Source organism: Sinohyriopsis cumingii, chromosome 8 (assembly GCF_028554795.1).
Source record: "Sinohyriopsis cumingii isolate HCF-2022 chromosome 8, ASM2855479v2, whole genome shotgun sequence".
NCBI lineage: Eukaryota > Metazoa > Mollusca > Bivalvia > Unionida > Unionidae > Sinohyriopsis > Sinohyriopsis cumingii.
The window spans coordinates 72,001,825-72,022,814 of NC_142968.1; the positions used below are offsets into that span (position 1 = coordinate 72,001,825).

The 20,990-nt window shown below is 35.6% G+C and overlaps 1 protein-coding gene across 2 annotated transcripts in view; it reads right to left on the reverse strand.

Moving 5' to 3' along the window:
* Positions 1-1,742: 1,742 nt before the first annotated feature.
* LOC149793794 (beta-1,4-galactosyltransferase 2-like) overlaps positions 1,743-20,990 on the reverse strand; it is a 71,947-nt gene continuing 52,699 nt past the window's right edge. For both annotated transcript variants that reach the window (XM_089967787.1, XM_089967786.1), the window contains exons 4-7: positions 16,135-16,257; positions 12,582-12,683; positions 11,103-11,241; positions 1,743-2,052 (exon numbers count right to left, since the gene is read on the reverse strand). In XM_089967787.1, coding sequence (XP_089823913.1) covers positions 2,014-2,052; positions 11,103-11,241; positions 12,582-12,683; positions 16,135-16,257 — 403 coding nt within the window. In that variant the 3' untranslated portion in view covers positions 1,743-2,013. The remainder of the gene's footprint in view (positions 2,053-11,102; positions 11,242-12,581; positions 12,684-16,134; positions 16,258-20,990) is intronic.

The window sequence follows — 20,990 nt, forward strand, 5'->3', positions numbered from 1 at the left end:
AAGAAATAATTTCATTTAGGCTTTTAAACACTCAGACGTCAAGGTGTTAATTATCTTCTGACCAGTTGGAATTTATTACTTTAATTATTCTTTAAATTATTCGGATTTTAAGACATTAATTCTTTTCCCTGGGAATATTTAAGTACTCATACAGAATTCTTGGACAAAGACATGTATTAAAATTGTATTCGGAATTCAAAATTGGAATGTTATTTTATGTGGTTCAACAAAGAACTGTTGACACATCATTACTACACTGACTATAGCATACGTCATCGCCTTCCATTTTGGATTTTGTCGGGACTCGAACTCAAATTCATTTGAACATTTTATTAGGACATCTCATTTTTAATTCTTGGATTAGTTTTGGATTCATTCGTAAAACCGTAAGTTCTTTCTTTTCAATTTTACCTTGTTTTTCCAGATAATAAAATTATTTGCTAATTTTACAACGCTTGTTGTCTTCACTTTTTTCTTGTTATTGTTTATGAGAGCCTAACCACGCAACACAATACACTCAACAGATATAATTCGATACCCATGATATAAATTCGCTACACTATATCAAATTTTGATAGATATGACATGGTAATGCTTTGCATATATTGAACATTTTCTGTCTGTGAAAAGGGCTGACAATTGCAACAGGTTACCATTCATGTTGTCGTTGTTGCTGTAGGGTTTAACGTCATTTTTCAGCAAACTATATACATGGCGGCCAGTATTATTGGTGGAGGAAGAACCCGGGAAAACCCCTGAAAGAACCACTGGCGCGCGAAAAGCTACTGGCAAGCTTTCTCACATACCCACATTAGTTGAATCCGAGACTCGAACCCACGCAGACAGAGGTGAGATGGCAGTGATCCGTAACGGAGAGCGCTTTAGACCACTCAGCCACTCGGGGACCATTCATGTAACCAGTACGACTGGAACAAAACAATGCACCAGTAGGTTATAAAACGAAACTGCTTTTACTTAGTCTCTAGGTTTGGAGTTTATTGAGGGTCAGATGAGTTATATATTTTGCTCTTCACGTTCCTTTCAATAGTGTGCTAATATTACGTGTACAATTTTGCATTCAATCACTACTTACAAAGAGGTAGTCAAACTATTGTTTATGGAAGAAATGCAAACAGACAGGACTATTACTACAGCCGAATTTAGTACTGTAATAAATACTGAAAGCGACAATAACACGCCCAACATTTAACAAAACAATTTCCCTCAGCCGTCATTGGGAACTTTCTAACTCGTCATTCAGATCAAACTTGGAAGCTTAGTGTTGAGTCTGGAATAGCAATTGATGCGTGTAAGGCCGAAAGTTTGGACTGGTCTAACACCAATTTTAAACATGGAAGGAGACCAAATATTTTCATAAATTCATTCAACAATATATTGTCCCGCCACAGTTTTGCATCATCATAACACTAACATATTCGTTATGAAAAGAATGTGGGTCCAATTTAAACACCGTATTATCAGAAATCAAGAAACCACCAGGTGAATCAGATTTCTTAATTGCTGGTTATATACTCATATTTCTGTTTATTTTATATTTTATGTTAATTACTTGCGTATCTTTGTTCCAATCCCAATATATTGTTGATCTGAGAATATATACATATATATATATATATATATATATATATATATATATATATATATATATATATATATATATATATATATATATATATATATAACACTAACATATTCGTATATATATATATATATATATATATATATATATATATATATATATATATATATATATATAAACATAACATTTGATAAAATAACCATATAAATTTAAGAAATGTACATGCTGAATATCTCTCTATTTCTCGCTGTGTCTCTGTCTCTCTCTGTCTCTCTCTCTCTGTCTCTCTCTCACACTCTCTCTTGTATTTCATCAACAAAGGAGGTCAGGGCCTGTTCCACTGTTTGCTTCATATGCCGTCAGACACCCAAACTCAACGGAGTACCTGCGTTAACCTGCGGTTGGTTCTCCACTTATGACTTCATTGGATAATCAAACCACTTTTGGTATTTCTGCAAGAGTTAAGAAATCGTTTATGATTGATTAGCACACACACACACACACACACACACACACACACACACACAGATATATATATATATATATATATATATATATATATATATATATATATATATATATATATATATATATATTTATAGAGAGAGAGAGAGAGAGAGTACTATCAGCATTTGCGCTATAGATTTCGGTAGCTGAGACAGAACAATGAAATATGTAGTGCATAACTGTATTACCCTTTTCATGATCTCCACACGAGAGTGTACGAATTCTTTGGCAATAAGATACAATTTAAGGCTGGTATGAGAGATTTTGAGGAGGGAAATCGTCTAACGTAAACATATGTAGATGTTTCACATTTTGTTGGAGAAGAAATTATTAATTTTGTAAATATAATTATTACATGATCTAGCAACCTAGACGTCGACCTCACCAAAATGTTGCCACTCCAGGTGCAGACACTTTCGTTCTTGTGTATGCGGCGTCGTTTTTGTCATCGTTTACGTTTATAAAAGTATACACTTCACAAACACACTCGATAGCATTTTCGCTCGCATAAATGATTTTTGCGCAGCGACATTCTGGTAGCGTGTTGATTTTTACATTTGGTCGCGAGAGCGACAATGGAAAATCTGCTGGCAGAGAAGCCAATACATCATTATTGACTGTGACAATAATACATATATGGATATTCCTTTTATATGCGACTAAATATACCACTACAGGAATTTGAACTGTATACAACATTCTGACAACATGATTTTCATTGTATAGCTATATATAACGGCCGAAACTTCACAGATTGGTGCGTGTCTTAATTTGATGTTAACCAGTTTATCCAATCCAAAATCAGGTTAATAGTACAACGGAGTATGTAACGTCACATAAAAGATCAAATCTCTATTTCGGTTACAAGCATCATACAGATTTGTTAAAGAGATTTAAAGGATGCATGCTTTTCCAAATAAGTTTCTCGATAGTCTAATCAACTTAATAGTTACATTGGAACGATATACACTTGGCAAATCTTATGGGAAAAACGTGAACAGTCTATATATAAATATATATACTTAAAGTCGCTGGCATTGGCTTCATCACTCATTGTAGATAATGAAACTAGTAGTGAATATTTTATAGATGGGTGTATTTAGGACGCGTTATAGTGAAACTCCCCTTTAATTTCAGATCCAGTGCAAAATTGGCAGATATGTTGTACTTGTGTATTTATAAAACGTCAGGTATATCTGTGTCTTACGTGCCATATATGATTGGTTACTAAGAGAGGTCGTGGGATCACGTTTGATGCAGAGGCTAGCGGAGTGGAACAATGTTTTAAATGGCCAAATCAGATAAAACACAGAGACTTTTTATTATTTAGCAGAAACACTTCTAATAACAGTCGGAGTGCAGATATTGCTGTAAATGGTCATGATGACAGCGAACAAACACATCTTCAGGCTAATCCCATATCAGACGATGCTAGTAATGATGTACCAAAATATTACGTTTTAGGCTAGCCTGTATATGGGTTACGTATTTTTGGCACAATAATTTGTTTTAATTCAAAACAAGTTGTTTTTGTCATTTTTATTGTCATCTCGTTTTAATTCAACTCATCCAATTTTAAGAATATTCTAAAAATAGTACTGCTGCATAAGAATAGCGTAAGAGTACATTCTTTATCGCTATTTATAGCAACTGCATATGGTCCATTTCCAACAAAACAATACGATTATCTTCAAATGTGAACTCTGCCTCACATATGTATTATACTGTTAAGCTCGTTCCTTAGCGTACCCGTCTATACATTACAAAAAATGGCGCCACGTGTTAAGCGAAACGATTTACGGTACTAGTTGTGTTATTTTCGAAATATGTTAGAACATATGGATCTTTTCAAGCTTCAGAACATGTCAGATCAGAAAAAAGGACAAATTAACACAGCTTAATATGAATAATATTAAATTAATGTAAAACAGCACACTGAGTACATGATCATGCGCATGTGAAATTCCAGTTCACAATCACTGAATGAAAGTTTCACATCTAGATCAGTTCAAATGAGTGCTGAATAACATATTTTTCAGCATATTTTGTGTTTGCATTCTGATTTTAATCCACATAGATCGTGTCCTTGACGGCAAGAATCCTGACCAGCTGCAAAACAAGGTCAATAGCAAACAAGATGCAGTTTGTAAAACATCATGTTGTAAGTAAGGTTTGCAATATGTATAGATTACACTTTTTACTCCAAAATTTCACTGCTTTATTATTTATTATATCAATAAATATATTTCTCGACGGGGTAGGTATACAATGTGCACGAGGGCTATCAGCAAGAAATAAATGATTTTTGCGCAGCAACATTCTGGTAGCGTGTTGATTTTTACATTTGGTCGCGAGAGAGACAATGGAAACTCTGCTGGCAGAGACGCCAATGCATTATTATTGACTGTGACTATAACAGATGTATGGAGATTCATTTTATATGCGACTAAATATACTAATGCAGGAATTTGATCTGTATACAACATTCTGACAACATGATTTTCATTGTATAGCTATATATAACGGCCGAAACTTCAAAGATTGGTGCGTGTCTTAATTTGAAGGTAACCAGTTTATCCAATCCAAAATCAGGTTAATAGCACAACGGAGTATGTAACGTTACATAAAAGATCAAATCTCTATTTCGGTTACAAGCATCATACAGATTTGTTAAAGAGATTTAAAAGACGCATGCTTTTCCAAATAAGTTTCTTGATAATCTAATCAACTTAATAGTTATATTGGAACGATATACGCTTGGCAAATCTTATGAGAAAAACGTGAACAATCTGTATATAAATATATATACTTAAAGTCGCTGGCATTGGCTTCATCACCCATTGCAGATAATGAAACTAGTAGTAAATATTCTATAGATGGTTGCATTTAGGACGCGTTATAGTGAAACTCCCCTTTAATTTCAGATCCAGTGCAAAATTGGCGGATACGTTGTACTTGTGTATTTATAAAACGTCAGGTATATATGTGTGTTACGTGCCATATCTGACTGGTTACTAAGAGAGGTCGTGGGATCACGTTTGATGCAGAGGCTAGCGGGGTGGAACAATGTTTTAAATGGCCAAATCAAATAAAACACAGACACTTTTTATTATTTAGCAGAAACACTAATAACAGTCAGAGTGCAGATATTCCTGTCAATGGTCATGATGACAGCAAACAAACACTTCTTCAGGCTAATCCCATATCAGACGATGCTAGCAATGATGTACCAAAATATTACATATAGCCTGTATATAGGTTACGCATTTGTTTGCACAATAAAAAAATTCAAAACAAGTTGTTTTTGTCATTTGTATTGTCATCTCGTTTTAATTCAGCCCATAAAACTTTAAGAATATTCTAAAAATATTACTGCTGCATAGGAATAGCGTAAGAGTACATCTTTTTTTCTATTTAAAGCAACTGTAAAAGACCCATTTCCAACAAAACAAGACGATTATCTTCAAATGTGCACTCTGCCTCACAGATGTATTATATTGTTAAGCTCGTTCCTTAGCGTACCCGTCTGTAGATTATAAAAATTGGCGCCACGTGTTAAGCGAAACGATTTACGGTGCTAGTTGTGTTATTTTCGAAATATGTTAGAACATATGGATCTTTTCAAGCTTCAAAACATATCAGATCAGAAAAAGGACAAATGAACACAGCTTAATATGAATAATATTGAATTAATTAAAACAGCACACTAAGTACATGATCATGTATACTGTGAAATTCCAGTTCACAATCACTGAATGAAAGTTTCACATCTAGATCAGTTCAAATGAGTGATGAATAATATATTTTTCAGCATATTTTGTGTTTGCATTCTGATTTTAATCCACATAGATCGTGTCCTTGACGGCAAGAATCCTGACCAGCTGCAAAACAAGGTCATTAGCAAACGAGATGCAGTTTGTAAAACATCATGTTGTAAGTCAGGTTTGCACTCTGTATAGATTACACCTTTTACTCCAAAATTTCACTTCATTATCATTTATTATATCAATAAATGTATCTCTCGAGGGGGCTGGCATACAATGTGCACGACGGCTATCAGCAAGAAATCTGTATCAATTACTCATGTTATGTCATTTGCCTTTTGGCGAAGGAGAATATTGCTTCTCTGTAATATGGCTCACTGCTGGATTTGTTGACTTTCTGGGATGTTGATGCTGGCAGCAAGTAATTGGGAGGAAACGTAACATTCGTTAATGGCTTATGTAGAGGAATTTCATGACAATGCTTTGTAGGATTAACCAGAATGAGACTATTTGCAATCCATAGTTCAATTCCTAAACGGTTAGTGTGTATATAAAATATATATTTTTTAAAAACACGAGATTTTTATTTCAGTTTTAAGTGTTGTACTATAATAAAAAAGCACTCTATGTAATTAACGAAATTTATATACTTGCTATTGCGTTTAATGAATCCATTTAAGTATGGAAAGAAAGTCAACAAATCCAGCAGTGAGCCATATTACAGAGAAGCAATATTCTCCTTCGCCAAATGGCTACGTTGGGCTCCCGTTTCAGGTTCAGTGGGGGCAAGTACACACATTTATCGAATCCTAGATGCATCCTAACATATATAACATCTATAATGACACTCAGGTGTATGCAAAACATTAATACATTCGCAATAACAAAGAACGTGAATACATTTTACAAAACATTATGTAATGATATCATTCCTCTCAAGAGCAATTATGAAGTAAAGACACATAACTCATACAGTCAATAGTCGGTGACGAAACGATATTTACAAAACATTCAGACTAATGAAAGAGTCATATAATGCGTTTTAAATTATTGCATATAAGCGCACAATACATGATCGGTATAGAGTTTGTATGAGTGCTTTTTTTGTTAACGTAGCTTTAACAATTTTAGCCATATAACTACAATGACTGCATTGTGGCAGTTTATAGTGATGTCTACCACTCAGACAAATTGTCGCAGACCTGTAGCATTGTGTCCCAGCCAATGGTATTATCTTGCCTCCAAGCAATCCAGTCCTAACAGTAACCTCCTAACGCTGAGCGCCAAGTGCAACAGCTGATAGTACCTCTTTTTTAAAAAGACTTTAATATGACTCGGACGGAGTTCGCACCAGCGACGTTACACGTCTGAGGCTGATGCTCTAACCACCCAGGCCACTGGAACAAGTTGGTTAGATGCATGATCGAAATAATAAGTGGGTACACCGGACAAAATGATTGTGTAAACAACCGACAACTTCAACACTGTCGATCTCACATAGGAACTCAGTTAAGTAATAGCCGGAGTTTAAGCGATTGCAGTTTCTGATCTTGGTAAAGTAAAAATGCTTAAAATATTTACTTTAGGAATTTATAATTAGACACTGCAGATATCTCAGCATGACACTTGCACGTTGTGCCCGATTTATTAACTTTCGCTGGTACAACTGGACCCGTATGGTCTGGGCGTGCACGTGTAGCTGAGGTCCCTGTTTGCGATGCCGCCGCTTCTCTACGATCTGGAATGTCATTGAGAAAGAAAGCCGAGGGAAACAATACGGTTTCTCGTTCAGTCTAAACGAATCAAATGGAAATCGGTCTTCGACTATGGGGCAACTCGTAAAATACCATAAGGCAAAAATCTTCGACTATTCGGTACAACTCATAAAATAACTCTTCGCTGTTGATGCAGTGCGTCCATTAACCAGTCTTGATTTACGCCCTATGGCAAAGTCAGTCGATCATTTCCCATGTGTCCTTAAAAGGTATGAATTGGCATGGATGATTCCACGCACATAGGAAACGGGAATCGTCAGCTTGAATTTAACAATAGGACACGTGACTCGTACGTGACAACTCCTCCACATAATCTATATATTGTCATGTACAGGGCTGCAACGCCACTTTAAGTCGTTGAATATTTACAAGATCGTCTACCATTGCTTTTTTTTCTTCGACTCAGCCGTTGCAAACGTGGATCGATGTGTATATATGTGGACATATTGTTGCTGTAGTGTTACGTGCACGTGAGCGTTCACGAAGCCCGACAACGCTTATTGATTTTAACTTCCCAATTAGAAAGTACTTTGAATAGTAACTGCAATGCCTGTTATTAAGATTTACGGATGTTACCCATCCCGGCACGACCCTGATGTGGATCTGTGCAGGATGTTCTGAAAAAGGATTTGACTGATTTTTCCATCCAATTTTTGTTTTGTTTCCATTAAACTGGACGAGCTTATGATTTTCCAGGATCAAGATGGAAAATTTAAAACGTCTAATGTACACAATCAAGATATTGCTCTGAAGCTGAGAGGCGCTGTCCCTAAGAATATGGCCGTAGCAACGAAATCTGATACTCTAGCATGGCGATTGCATTCATCGAAAACTTTTACGACGCTGATGATTCAACACAAAAATACGAATATTAACAGATCGCAGAGGATCATTGATTTATACGCGTAGTGACTTCATTTGCCCCGTATTAAAAACTTCTGAACAACAGAGAAACAAAAGAGAAACAACTTATCATATAATAAAAAATGGCCAAACTGTTTTGCTAACATGACTGAGTTTGATAAACCTAAATATCTTATCTTAAACAATACGTGAGACTGGATCGTATTTATTTATCATATCTGGTTATTATAATGGCCGGAGTCAATTAATAATCTTAATAATCAGCCTGGTCGACGAATACAAATTCATAACAATCCCGAGAAATTGTAGAATCATTCATATATACGACATATATATATATATATATATAATATATATATATATATATATATATATATATATATATATATGTTATTACTCGCTAAACATGAAATTCAGTTCGAAGCATTCCACACCTATCCATACACGTAATTAACAGCCTTTGGTGTTTATGTTAAAGATTAAATTTATCATTACATATAAGTGATGGATTCTAACCCCGGTGGTGAGGTTACGGAACTTACCGATGGGTGTTGAACCAGATCACAGCGGATGCTGAAAGACTGGTATTGATTTTGTTCCGCTTGACGACGAATACATGCGTCAGATTAGTGTTAAGGAACCATAGTATACACTGATGTATATTACTGCTAAACTTCAAAAAGACATTGACAGTCCGGATTACCCGGATGTTCGATCACCCAAATCGAGGTCTGAATTGTATTATAGCATTAGCAATCGAAAACACTCATTTTCTGACCATATATCCAGCTGTGGAAACACTAAGTAATTGTTTCTGCAGCGATGAAGTAATTGTCACGGAAAAATTCATATTTTTTATGCGCCAGGACAAGGTCAAACTGTCGAATAATTATACTTTGCGATAACATAATTAATAGAAGAACTATAACAGATCCTGGGCATTACCGACACGAAACCACAATCAAAGCGGAACAAAAATTGCAAGATTAAATATCAAAGAGAACCGTGTTGGTCGTGAAATACAAGCGTATATTAAAGTTGTAGATGAGGTTTGTTAAATCATCGCACCAACCACTGTATGACATGTATTGCTAGAATTACAACATCAAAATCTGACGTAGCCATACCAATCGGATTTGTTGCCGGACGTGTATCGCTAACAAACTGTATGCCAGGCTGTGCTTGTAAAATAATTTCAATACGTTTGCATTCACGAATACGTGCTTATTCAGAACTCTTTGCCGAATCATAAAGTATTTCCAATATAATTACTAAACTCTACTTAATATATACTGAGAATAAACATTTAAAATGGCTAAGTTCGGTTTGGTGACAGTGGAAATGGAAAACCTCCGCGTACAGATACGAAACCGTAGCTTTAGTGACCCAAAACAATCAATTTATTTAAAGACAATGACAGTCGAGGAAGTGGTAACCAGTAGAGTTTGGGTCGCAAAATCGTTCACAAGACAAAAATATTACATCAGCACTCTAGCAGGTTTCTATTTCCAAAAGTCGTTCACCTGTGAGAATTGTATGCATTGTGTTTGTAACGAGTATCCTTTTAGAAAACAACACCAACACTGTGTACACAAAGGTGGAATTATCTTAACCAGTAGCTTCAACGTTTTGACAGGGTCGCCGTTGCCGTTGTATACGCAACTAAATGGCTTAGTGATTGTATTTCTAACATTAATAATTGTATTTCCCTCAAAAATATAAGCATATACTTGATTTTACGCTTGACGAGTTTGCTTTGAAAAATCTTTCACGCTAGCGTTAGAATGATCTGTCACTGCACCATAGCGTAAAAGCAAAAGCAAGTCACGATCATGTTTAAACAACAATCTCATGGCGTTCGTCTATCTCAGCTACTGAAATCAACACCGCCCATTTTGATACTGCTGAGAGAGAGTCAGACAGAAGGGAAAGCTGTCTATGTAAAACTCTCTCTCTCTCTGGCTGGCTGGTTGGCTATCTGTTTACATATTTATTTGCATCCACAGATTGTTCAAAATATTGTAACATGACAAAGCGCCCTGTTTGTTCTTAAACAGATTCGCTACTGGAAAATATATTGTTTCGTAATTTTGGAGTCAAGGGGACGCACACGTAAGTCGATGATGATTGATCACATTATTCTATAAATTAGTGAAGTCCTTCCTGTTTCAGTGGATGAACGGCATAAGTCATATTGTTGGCATTTCTCACCAAATGCTGATATATTTAAGAAAGTAAACGGTGCCGTTCTTGTAAATACGTTAGCATATTTCAATTAATTTCATTAGATAATTTAAGACTTACTTTTATCACCGGGGAAGCCATTTTTCTGATGATGAAAGTTGAGATGGGGCAAAACATAAGCTGACAAGTTTTATATAGGTCTATCTCTAGCTGACTTGATAGGAAGAACTGCATTGTTATAAATCTTCATCAACTCTGATACGATTATAATGAGCCTACAGGAATGGATGAAACCATTGTCGCGGGCACGGCAACGAATTTCGATTCATTTCAGCTATAATGTTTACTTCTATATCATCATTTACTGTAACATTAAAAATGGGAAAATAGATGAAATATCAATAATACCTGTGTTATCTCTGCTTGTTCTACCCCAATAAGGATCCACGTATAAAGTTCACGATATTCCACCGCATACCTCCGGAACCTTATCGTACCCACGCCCTCTACCGTTGCTCGTGCGTTGGCATTTCGTATTAAGCTGTATCTGAAAATAAATAATAATAACAAGGAAGATGTTGATTCAGTTTTTATTGGAATTTAATTTATTGGTTCACTTTAACATGATAGAAAAAATTGCAATTTGGGTAATGTACGCATGACAATCCATTGAAAACGTATTGCAAGTTACGACCCCATAAATTGTGCCTCACGACTCCGAATTCTGCAGCATGTATCTGAAGTTTTGGACTTCTCAGCAATGCAGTAATAAATGTAAACACTAATGTATATTAAAAGGAGAGAAAAAGATTTATGAGAATCAGGTTTCTTGGGACACCTTGATCTTTTTTTCCTTAAAAATTTATATTTTACATATAAATATTTTAAAATGTGTACAGAGTCTATACGGAGCAGAAAGAGCTAGAGTGCAAATTTGACTAGACCACGTCTTCATATCAGTCCACTTAGTGAAAATTGTATAACACTTGCCAGATATTTAAAACAAAAGAAAACAATATATTGTTTATATGTATACACTAAGAAATGGCAATATATATGCCATGAAGACATGATAAACTATTCGTTTGTATTTTGTTTGTAGATTATAATCTCCATTAAACAAAGAATGAACACATTTAAGGAATATATAACTTTATGTACAAAAATAAGGTCGCAGAAAAGCAACACATGTACTCAAAACAGATGCGATGAAATTTAAGACGCTGTTTTTCAAAATAAATTTAAAATGCACACTCTGTGCAGTACTTGCGGCCACGTTGATATTTTAAAAAATTATATCTTTCATTTAGTATGTACTTAATTAATTGCTATAACAAACATAAAGAAGCGGTTGGAACGATGAGTATTACATATAATATTATAATCATTATATCAAGGAACAATATCTATCCATTTATAAAAAATTGAGGAAATCCCTAAGATACTTTCATAACACTTTTTACAGATTTGAACACTATACAATTAAGGCCGTAACAACACTACTATAAACCGTCAAGAAGGAAGTAGGTCATCACATGTAGAAATATGTAACTGAGATTTTGAAATAATCTCCTACGTGAAATGGACATATCTATTACACATATTAGTTGTGCTTACGAGTCTGCGTGCGGGGCGTATGGGTCTGGTCTAAAGGGCTAATCCTTGATTGAGTCCTTCGTGGGTAAAATCACACACGCCTTATTGGTTTGAATAGATATGGATGACCAAGTGAAGCTAAACAAGATTAAAACCAGAACTGGATTTGTCAGAAGAAATCACTGTGAAATCAGGGTTTGTTCCTTTGATTTCATATACGTAAAAATGCTTGCGCTCTCTCTCTCTCTCTCTCTCTCTCTCTCTCTCTCTCTCTCTCTCTCTCAAACTTACGCAGATCCCTCTGGATTAGTCGCATCATGATGATGTTTAAAACCCAGGTATCCACCGACGTCTTTGGATGATCGTACATATTTTAAACCCGCGTGCTTAACTCTGAAAGCAATAAAATGATACTGCATTCAAGCTGTGTTTCTCGAGCTATGGCGGATAGTAAATGAATATAAAAATGTATTAATGTAAATGTGATGTTTTACCCCAACCCCTTGTATTATACATGTATTTATAAGTCTGTAAGTGGAGCCAGGTAAGCTTTGTTTTCCAAGTACCTAAGTTGGCTAATCCTCTTACGTAACCCAGTCTTTGTTTGAGCTCTTGAGTGGAAATCTGGCGGGAATCTTTGTACATGGGAACACGTGACGTAGACAACTTCAAAGAGCCGGAAGCCGACAATGGTAGGCTGGACAGTACATGGGGACACACAGACTGACATTTTTATGATTGACAGTTCGATCAAATGACCAGAGTCCGTCGCCATCCAATCGGGATGCGTTGTAGGTGGGACTTGATTCGAGAAACTGGCATAAGACTTGTACAAGCCTGAAATTCGTCAGTTGGTGTTTAAGAGTCGCAGTGACACACACTCCGTTAGCCATTCGTAAAAATTGGCGGGATTTAGGAAATTCATGAAATAGCTTCGATCAGGTAAGTTTGATGTTACGTTGATTCTGCTTGATACGACTGCTGTTAATTGAAGAGAATTTGTCGAAGCTTTCGGGGGACGAAAGAATTTCAGAGAATTTCGGGGGACGAGAGAAGTTCAGAGAATTTCGGGTGACGGTGAGAGATACCGAGTGAATTTCGGGTGACCTCAAGGGATACCGTCAAGGGTTCCGGATACTAGAAGAGGAACCGGAAGTCAAGATAACGGCAAGGAACAAGGATTATAGAAGAGGAAGCGGAAGTGGAGATCACGAAAGGAGAGAAAGACAAGGGAACGAAGAGATTTAGATGAGTAGCACTCAAGAAGGGAAAAATCTCCTCACACTGTGAACTCAAATGATGATCAAAGGGATCATTGGGGGAAAGAGAGACATTGATTACTTTAAATTCTTTTAAATTTCATTTATTAAATTGTTATTGTTTAAATTTCATCTTTGTATTTCTTTTAATTTAACTGTCGGCATTGCTGACTGGGGGCTCGTAGCCATAAATATATTTAGTCAATAAATAATATAGTGTCCAGAATTAACCTTCTGAATAAGGACCAGGGGAACTTCTCATAATTCGTTAAAGTCTATAAGAAGAACCCCACCCCTAGACAACCACTACACCTTTACAGTAAATATCAGTGCTGTTAACGGATGGATGGATGGATGGATGGGGAGATATATATATAGAGAGAGAGACAGACACATACATACATACATACAAACATACATACATACATACATACATACATACATACATACATACATACATACATAAATAGTATTGAACAATGGGGTAAGTTCGCATCTTAATAGTTCTTCGGAAGCTCTCTTCAGATTATGCACGTGCGTTTGTTCGTGTCGGATACGAAGGTGATACGGGATGCTAACAAGTGAATGCGTAGCAATTTGCCTAGTATGCCTGAAAAGGATATCAACATATCTTAACGAAGCGTTGATCTTCATCAGTTTAAAAACAATACGACCTTTATTGAGGAATGCACTGTTCTGTGCTTACCTTTTTCGATTAGAACATAAGGATTCAACTGGATATAGAGAATGAAAACTTGATAGAGCTACGACCAGTAGATACCACAGTGGAAAATACTAGAAACACGCTATACTCTTTATTGAGTATGGAGAGAGTATGGAGAGACGTTTAGAATACTTATTGATCTCTAAATACTAATCGATCATTCTTGATCGTATACACATCATTAAGATTTCTGATTTAAGAACTCTCTTATGAATTCAGCTGAAGCAAATGTAAGCGGTAAACAAAACAATGAACTGAACAGCATTTGCCTCCAGTAAGAAACAAATTCCTCTGAAAGAAGTCCGCAATATGTCAAGGATAACTACAGAAATGGAATTGCTTTCTTCTCTGTCTACATACCTAGAAAGAAAATCATCGACATATCATGCAATACATTTTTAAGACACTTTACGATTAGCACAGAATGAGTTCGATGGGGCGTTGATACTAGGCAAAATGAATAGAGAAAGTAATCCAGAAAAGTGTCTTATTATAGAATGTCTAGCAAATATGATTTATTCCCAAGGTTTTGTACTAAAACAAAGCCTTACGGAACCAATTAAGTAATTATTCTTTGAAAATACAAACACATAAAAATTAGCAACTTAATTGTTAACAATTGTTACAATGACATATATTGTATCTATCTTGAAGGATAACACCATACTGCGTGACAGTGGTCTTACATTAAGGCAATGCAAGGCAAGGTATCAAACAATAAATCAATATACAAATCTCAGATGTTCATACAATATATTCTTATTTTGTATTTGATAGTCACGTAAATATTCATAACAAAAAAGTCTAATCAGTTCCCTTCAATGAATGAATAAATAATTTATAAAACACGGCCATTTGTGAAGTAAACAAATTATATAAGAACGTTGTTTGAACTAAATATGACAGAGACTTAATACAAAGATCTTTTTTTATTAAATAACTACCATCGGTTTCACTTTTTAGAGCTACAAGACTTACTATAAAATGTAGTTGCCCAGTGATGAAAGGTGAAAAGTCTGGGATAAATTGGATAAGTGGTTAGAGTTACATAAATATTACAATGGGTGACTTTGGTCAAATAGACCTTTTTAATTGCTTCCCGTTGAATGGTAAATCCTTAACCATTTGACACGCTTTCTGTTAATCTGTACATGATTTCAAATTTGTTCCATATCTTGAGTGTTTCCAGCTGTTTAAAAAGGTCTTTCTTAAATTCACGTGTACCGTTTTGCGGCAGTGCTGTATTTCTTTTTAAATTGTTACATTTTGTGCATTATTTACACACAAAAAAGATTAATTTTTAAATTTTTAATTTGTTTAAAAAGAGATCTTTGCAAATTTGTATTTTATGAAGTTGTATGTCTTTAGTGTTATATATATATATATATATATATATATATATATATATATATATATATATATATATATATATATATATATATATATATATATATATATATCGCTGTGTCACATACCTGATGACCGCTCCGGTGGCTTATTGGTTAGAGCGTCCGCCTCGGATGCGGGAGGTCGTAGGTTCGATCCCCGGCCGAATCATACCAAAGACTTACAAAAATTGTACTAATAGCTACCTCAGCATTAAGAGGTTAGTGTTAGGCCTGGTTGACCTGGTGTCATGATAATATGACTGGGTGGGGTATCATGATAGATGTCTGCGGCATAATGCCTCATGTGCTAGACTTCATTTTAAATTGTCAGACTGCAGACATCATAGCCATATGAAATTGTTAAAGCTACGGTGAAAATCCAAATCACACACACACACACACACACACACACACACACACAAGATCATGACCATTAAAGAGCACATCAATAATAAATTACCACTGTCACAAACCTGGTATACAGATCATTGTCCTCCTCGCCCCAACCGAAGTATAAATTGGAAAATCCGTTGACCTTCGTGAACTGGCCTGGGGTAAATCCTATTACCCCACCATATAGCTCTGGAAAAGGCAACCTGAAAAATTATCAGTCTAGATTAAAATGAATGGCAAAATCTGACGGCACGCAAGTAGAAGCAGGAAATTGAAAATAAGGTCACATGTAGACAGTAGTTATATACTAGTCAGAAATTATTTACCCCAAGTATATGTTTCATATTTCACTTTTCAAAAGATTTTACAGCAATGAAATTATATATTTTATCTGAAAAGGACCATTGAGACCCCTCTAAACCACAAGCTTGCATGCATCCATACATCCATCCCCACCCACATACATGCGTAAACACATACAATCATGCATGCATACATCCACACACACCCAAATCCATGCATACATACATACATACATACATATAACACGATCAGTTTACTTCTTTGCTACACTTAGTTGACTACCTCCCGTCTAAAATATATATCTGACGTCACATAGGTAAGAAAGAAAAATACTTCTGGATACTTAAGCAATCTTCCGACACTCGTATTATTATTATTCTCACTATCAGTGCAAAGTCCTACGGACTAAGTTATTTTGCCTAACAGGGCCCACCTACCTGGAACTAATTGCCTATTGAACTTTGAATGACCGTACTCTCATTCAAAACTGCTCGTAAAGTTCTTTTATGTTGACTGCAAGAATGGGCTTAACAATGTTTTCTTACTTTAATTATTTTCAGCATGTATTGTAATTTCAGTGTTTTGCCATTGCAGTCTCTCTCTCTCTCTCTCTCCCTCTCTCTCTCTCTCGCAACTAATATTGCAAAGCGATTAGAGATTATGTGCTGTACTAGGTTCCCGTTGTTATTATTATTATTACTATTATTATTGTTATTATTGTTATTATTATTATTATTATTGCTTATATTATTATTATTAATAGTAGTACTGTTATTATTATTATTATTATTATTGCTTATATCATTACTTTTCTTATTAGTACTAGTAGTAGTATTGTTATTATTATTATTTTTATCAAGAAAGTTTCTAACTTAAACCATATTTATTCCATACCAAACAACCTAGCACAGAAGTAGAAATGTTCTTCTCATACACATTTGATGGACCTCGGTCTGAGTCCTATCCTTTGTATACAAAAACAGTATCATATCTAACCTCATCAAATACATACGTGTAACCGTCTATTATTAGCTTGTCATATTGGTAAAATGTTTTTTTCTTTTCTCCCTTGTTCAATGGCTTTTTTTCTTATCTCCAGCATTAAAAGATTCAAGCTTGAGTCAGTCTGCAGACTCTATAAAGGTATCATCGTTATTATCTTCCCTTTCCGTCATACCACTTGCTGAGGCCCGGGAGTTCTGCTGCGCTAGTACAGAAACACTAGCCTGAATTGGACTAGTCAGACTGGGTTCAGAATTACTCATTCACGTAAATAATATATTTTGCGAGTTTGCCACCCGTTCATCAGAAAGATGATGTGGACTGGTATTATTGAGAGGACTATATGTCGAGTGTGACGCTTGTGGATGTGTTCTGCCTCCTTGAATGGTTAATCTCCACTCCATGTACAAATAGCGCGAAAAACAACACACATTTCACTGCCTGAGCTAAACCACTGATTTCCGTTTTTGTGATTGATGTAGATTTCAGAGATTTGTTTGCTGTATGAAACACCCAATCATGCACCTCCACTGCTCCAAACCCATACCCATTTTAAAATTTAACAGATGACTAACAGTTTTACTTGATTTGTTGTACTTACTTTCTTGCCTGTCTTGTTTTCGCCTGTGTTGCATTTTATGTTGCCCCTGTCACACTTTGTAGCTGTTGTTGTTTTGGGATTTAATGTCTTTCTCAGCGCAAGATAGGATATATATGGATACTATTAGAATAGGGGGAAGAACTAGTAAAACCCGGGTTAGAACCGCTGACCCATGGGAAGCTACAGGCAGCCTTTTCACACATGTTGACTGAGCTTTAGACGCGAATCCACGCAAACAGAGGTGACGTTGCAGTGATCGGTAAAGGCGAGCGCTTTAGACCACTTGATCACCCAAGGCGCCAGTTTGTGCTGTAGTGCTGGGGGTCTTCGCTGTCGGAATTTACGACACTTCTGATCTATGATTCTATAATGTGGGATGCCTGACGTTGGTAAAACCGTTCTTTCTACTGCCTTGATGGTCGGACAAAAGTATGTTGCGCGATTCTAGATTTGTGTTAACAATCTCGGTTCGATTTGGTGTTTTATATGGATTTGTAATTTAATTGTTCGTCCTAATTTTTGATCGTCTCATTCAAATGGTTGATATCTCTTTTCATTCTCTTGATTTCTTCCATAACATATGCAAGCTTGACATTTAGTTCGTCCTTCAGAAATTATTTTAGATCAATACATTTTTTGCATTGCAGCGTGGAAATATTGGTATCAGATTGTTCGCAGTAACAATTACCCCAAGCATTATGTTGACGCATTGCCCGTATATCACTCGAATGTTTAATATTTCATACAGCTCAGACTGTCAGTTTTAGTCTGTTGTTACAATAGGTAATTAAGCCAATCAATATCATGCAATTAGCTGTCGATATGGCGAAGGAACGGTATGTCCATGCTACTCGATAGCTCTCACTGTAACGATTGTCTAATTTGCCATAATTTCCTCTTAATTTTACAAGAATTCTACCTTCCAAATGGACCGCTCCGGTGGACTGGTGGTTAGAGAGTCCGAGTCAAATGTGGGAGGTCGCGCGTTCGAACCCTGGTCGAGTAAAAAATTAGTATAAACAGATGCATCGCTAGAATATCAGCATTAAGAGGTTAGTGTTAGGACTGGTCGGCCTGGTGTCAGGATAATGTGAATGGGTGGGACATCATGTTACATGTCCGTGGCATGATGCCCCAGTGCTAGACATCACTAGAAGCTGCCACACTACAGGCATAGTAGCAATATGACTGAAAAATTGTTAAAGCTACGTTAAAAATTAAAATCACACACACACACACACACACACACACACACACACACACACGTTCCAACAGAGAAACACACTGTTCCTCACTATATGAAAGGTGTGTGTCCGTTCGGGTCACTAATGCCTTGTTACAGTCAATTATCTGTAGGGTGTTTATGACAGCAAATACGACAGTTTGGTGATTGCATCATATGCACATAATATAAACAGTTTTCTGTGATTTGATCATCAGTCGGTACTCAGGACAACTAATAGCTGTCTAACAATGCTTTGATTTATCTGACGATTTTTTGAGGGATTGCTATTCATGGAACAGGCGACTGACCACTGTCCCGCTGGTCAAATGAGTGAACTAGATTTAAGAATGGATGGAGTGTATATACATGACTTTATTCACTGTTTATAGAATGTCGAATACAACCGAACAAAAATTAATAAAGGAACAGTTACAAACGCAACTGGCAACAGACCTGTTCTCGTGCTACCTCTCAACGTCTTTATTGCAGCATATTGAATCAAACAAAGACTTCAGATACGCTCGAGCGAGCCTGATGTTGAGGGAAAAAATCTTACAGAGTGACAAAAATACATTAGATTACACCATGACCTGTTCTGACATAGGATCATCTCTATCATACTATATAAGAAAGAAGGTGCGTAACTTCAAAATACTTGGTTCCACCCATGACCCTCGATTTCCTTCTGCTATTTCTGCCGTTAAAAGCACACACGCACACTATATGGCTTGTTTTACTTCTGAGATATGTTTCTATTAATCAAGCCATCATTGACGTTTCTGCGTTGTACCAAACTGAAGTTACGGGCTCCGAAACGTGCGATTTTCGCGAATTGTATTGCCGCGACAATGCCGTGATCATGTGACAACTGGTGAAAAGAGCTACATATACCATGTTTGAGACTCTACGATACATCACATCTTTATTTACAAAACAGTGGTAGATACAAGAATCCAAGATGGAAGACGATAACTTATGCTGTAACCTGTAGTGTGATGATGTCTACAGTTCCTTGTAGACACAAGAAATATCACTCTAGTTTTGGAAATCCGAATCAATTTTTATAAGAGCTTTCTTTGTTCAAGAATTTAATATGAGCACACTTATGTCTCCAGGAAATAAAGAATTAATCTTTTTTAATCCAAAAAACTTGAGATAACTCCAACCACACATCATACACTTTCCAGTGCAAAGAAAATAGCCCAACCGTGTACACTGAACATGACCCTGTCAAACACCAATCATTTTACTCTAAGAAAGAAAAAAATGTTTACATCTTAAACCACGTAGTACCATAATGACCTCGACAACAACCAATCATTTTAAAATAAAAAAGAACTTATTTACGTGGCTACTACTAACTTTGAATCAAGGTCAAGATCCAGGTCAACACCTGGTGTTCACTAAATTGAACAGTCAAGGTCAAACTATTTTCTGATAGAAAGTTTAAGTTCCTAGCAAACAAAATTACATTATTTTGACATATAATTAAATTTAAATAAAATTGAAAAGATTTTAAAATTTACAAACAATTAGATCAGATATAATGAAATCAAAAATACATAACTATATATATATATATATATATATATATATATATATATATATATATATATATATATATATATATATATATATATATTATAATAATAATAATAATAATAATGTGGTTTATCTGAATACACCGCGATACGTTCCACGATATATTTAATTTGTTTCGGGTCCAACAATTTAATGTTCCGGGAGATGGATCCGTCACTATTGGTTTGAAATTTTCTTCTGACTATAACTAGACAAATATCTTA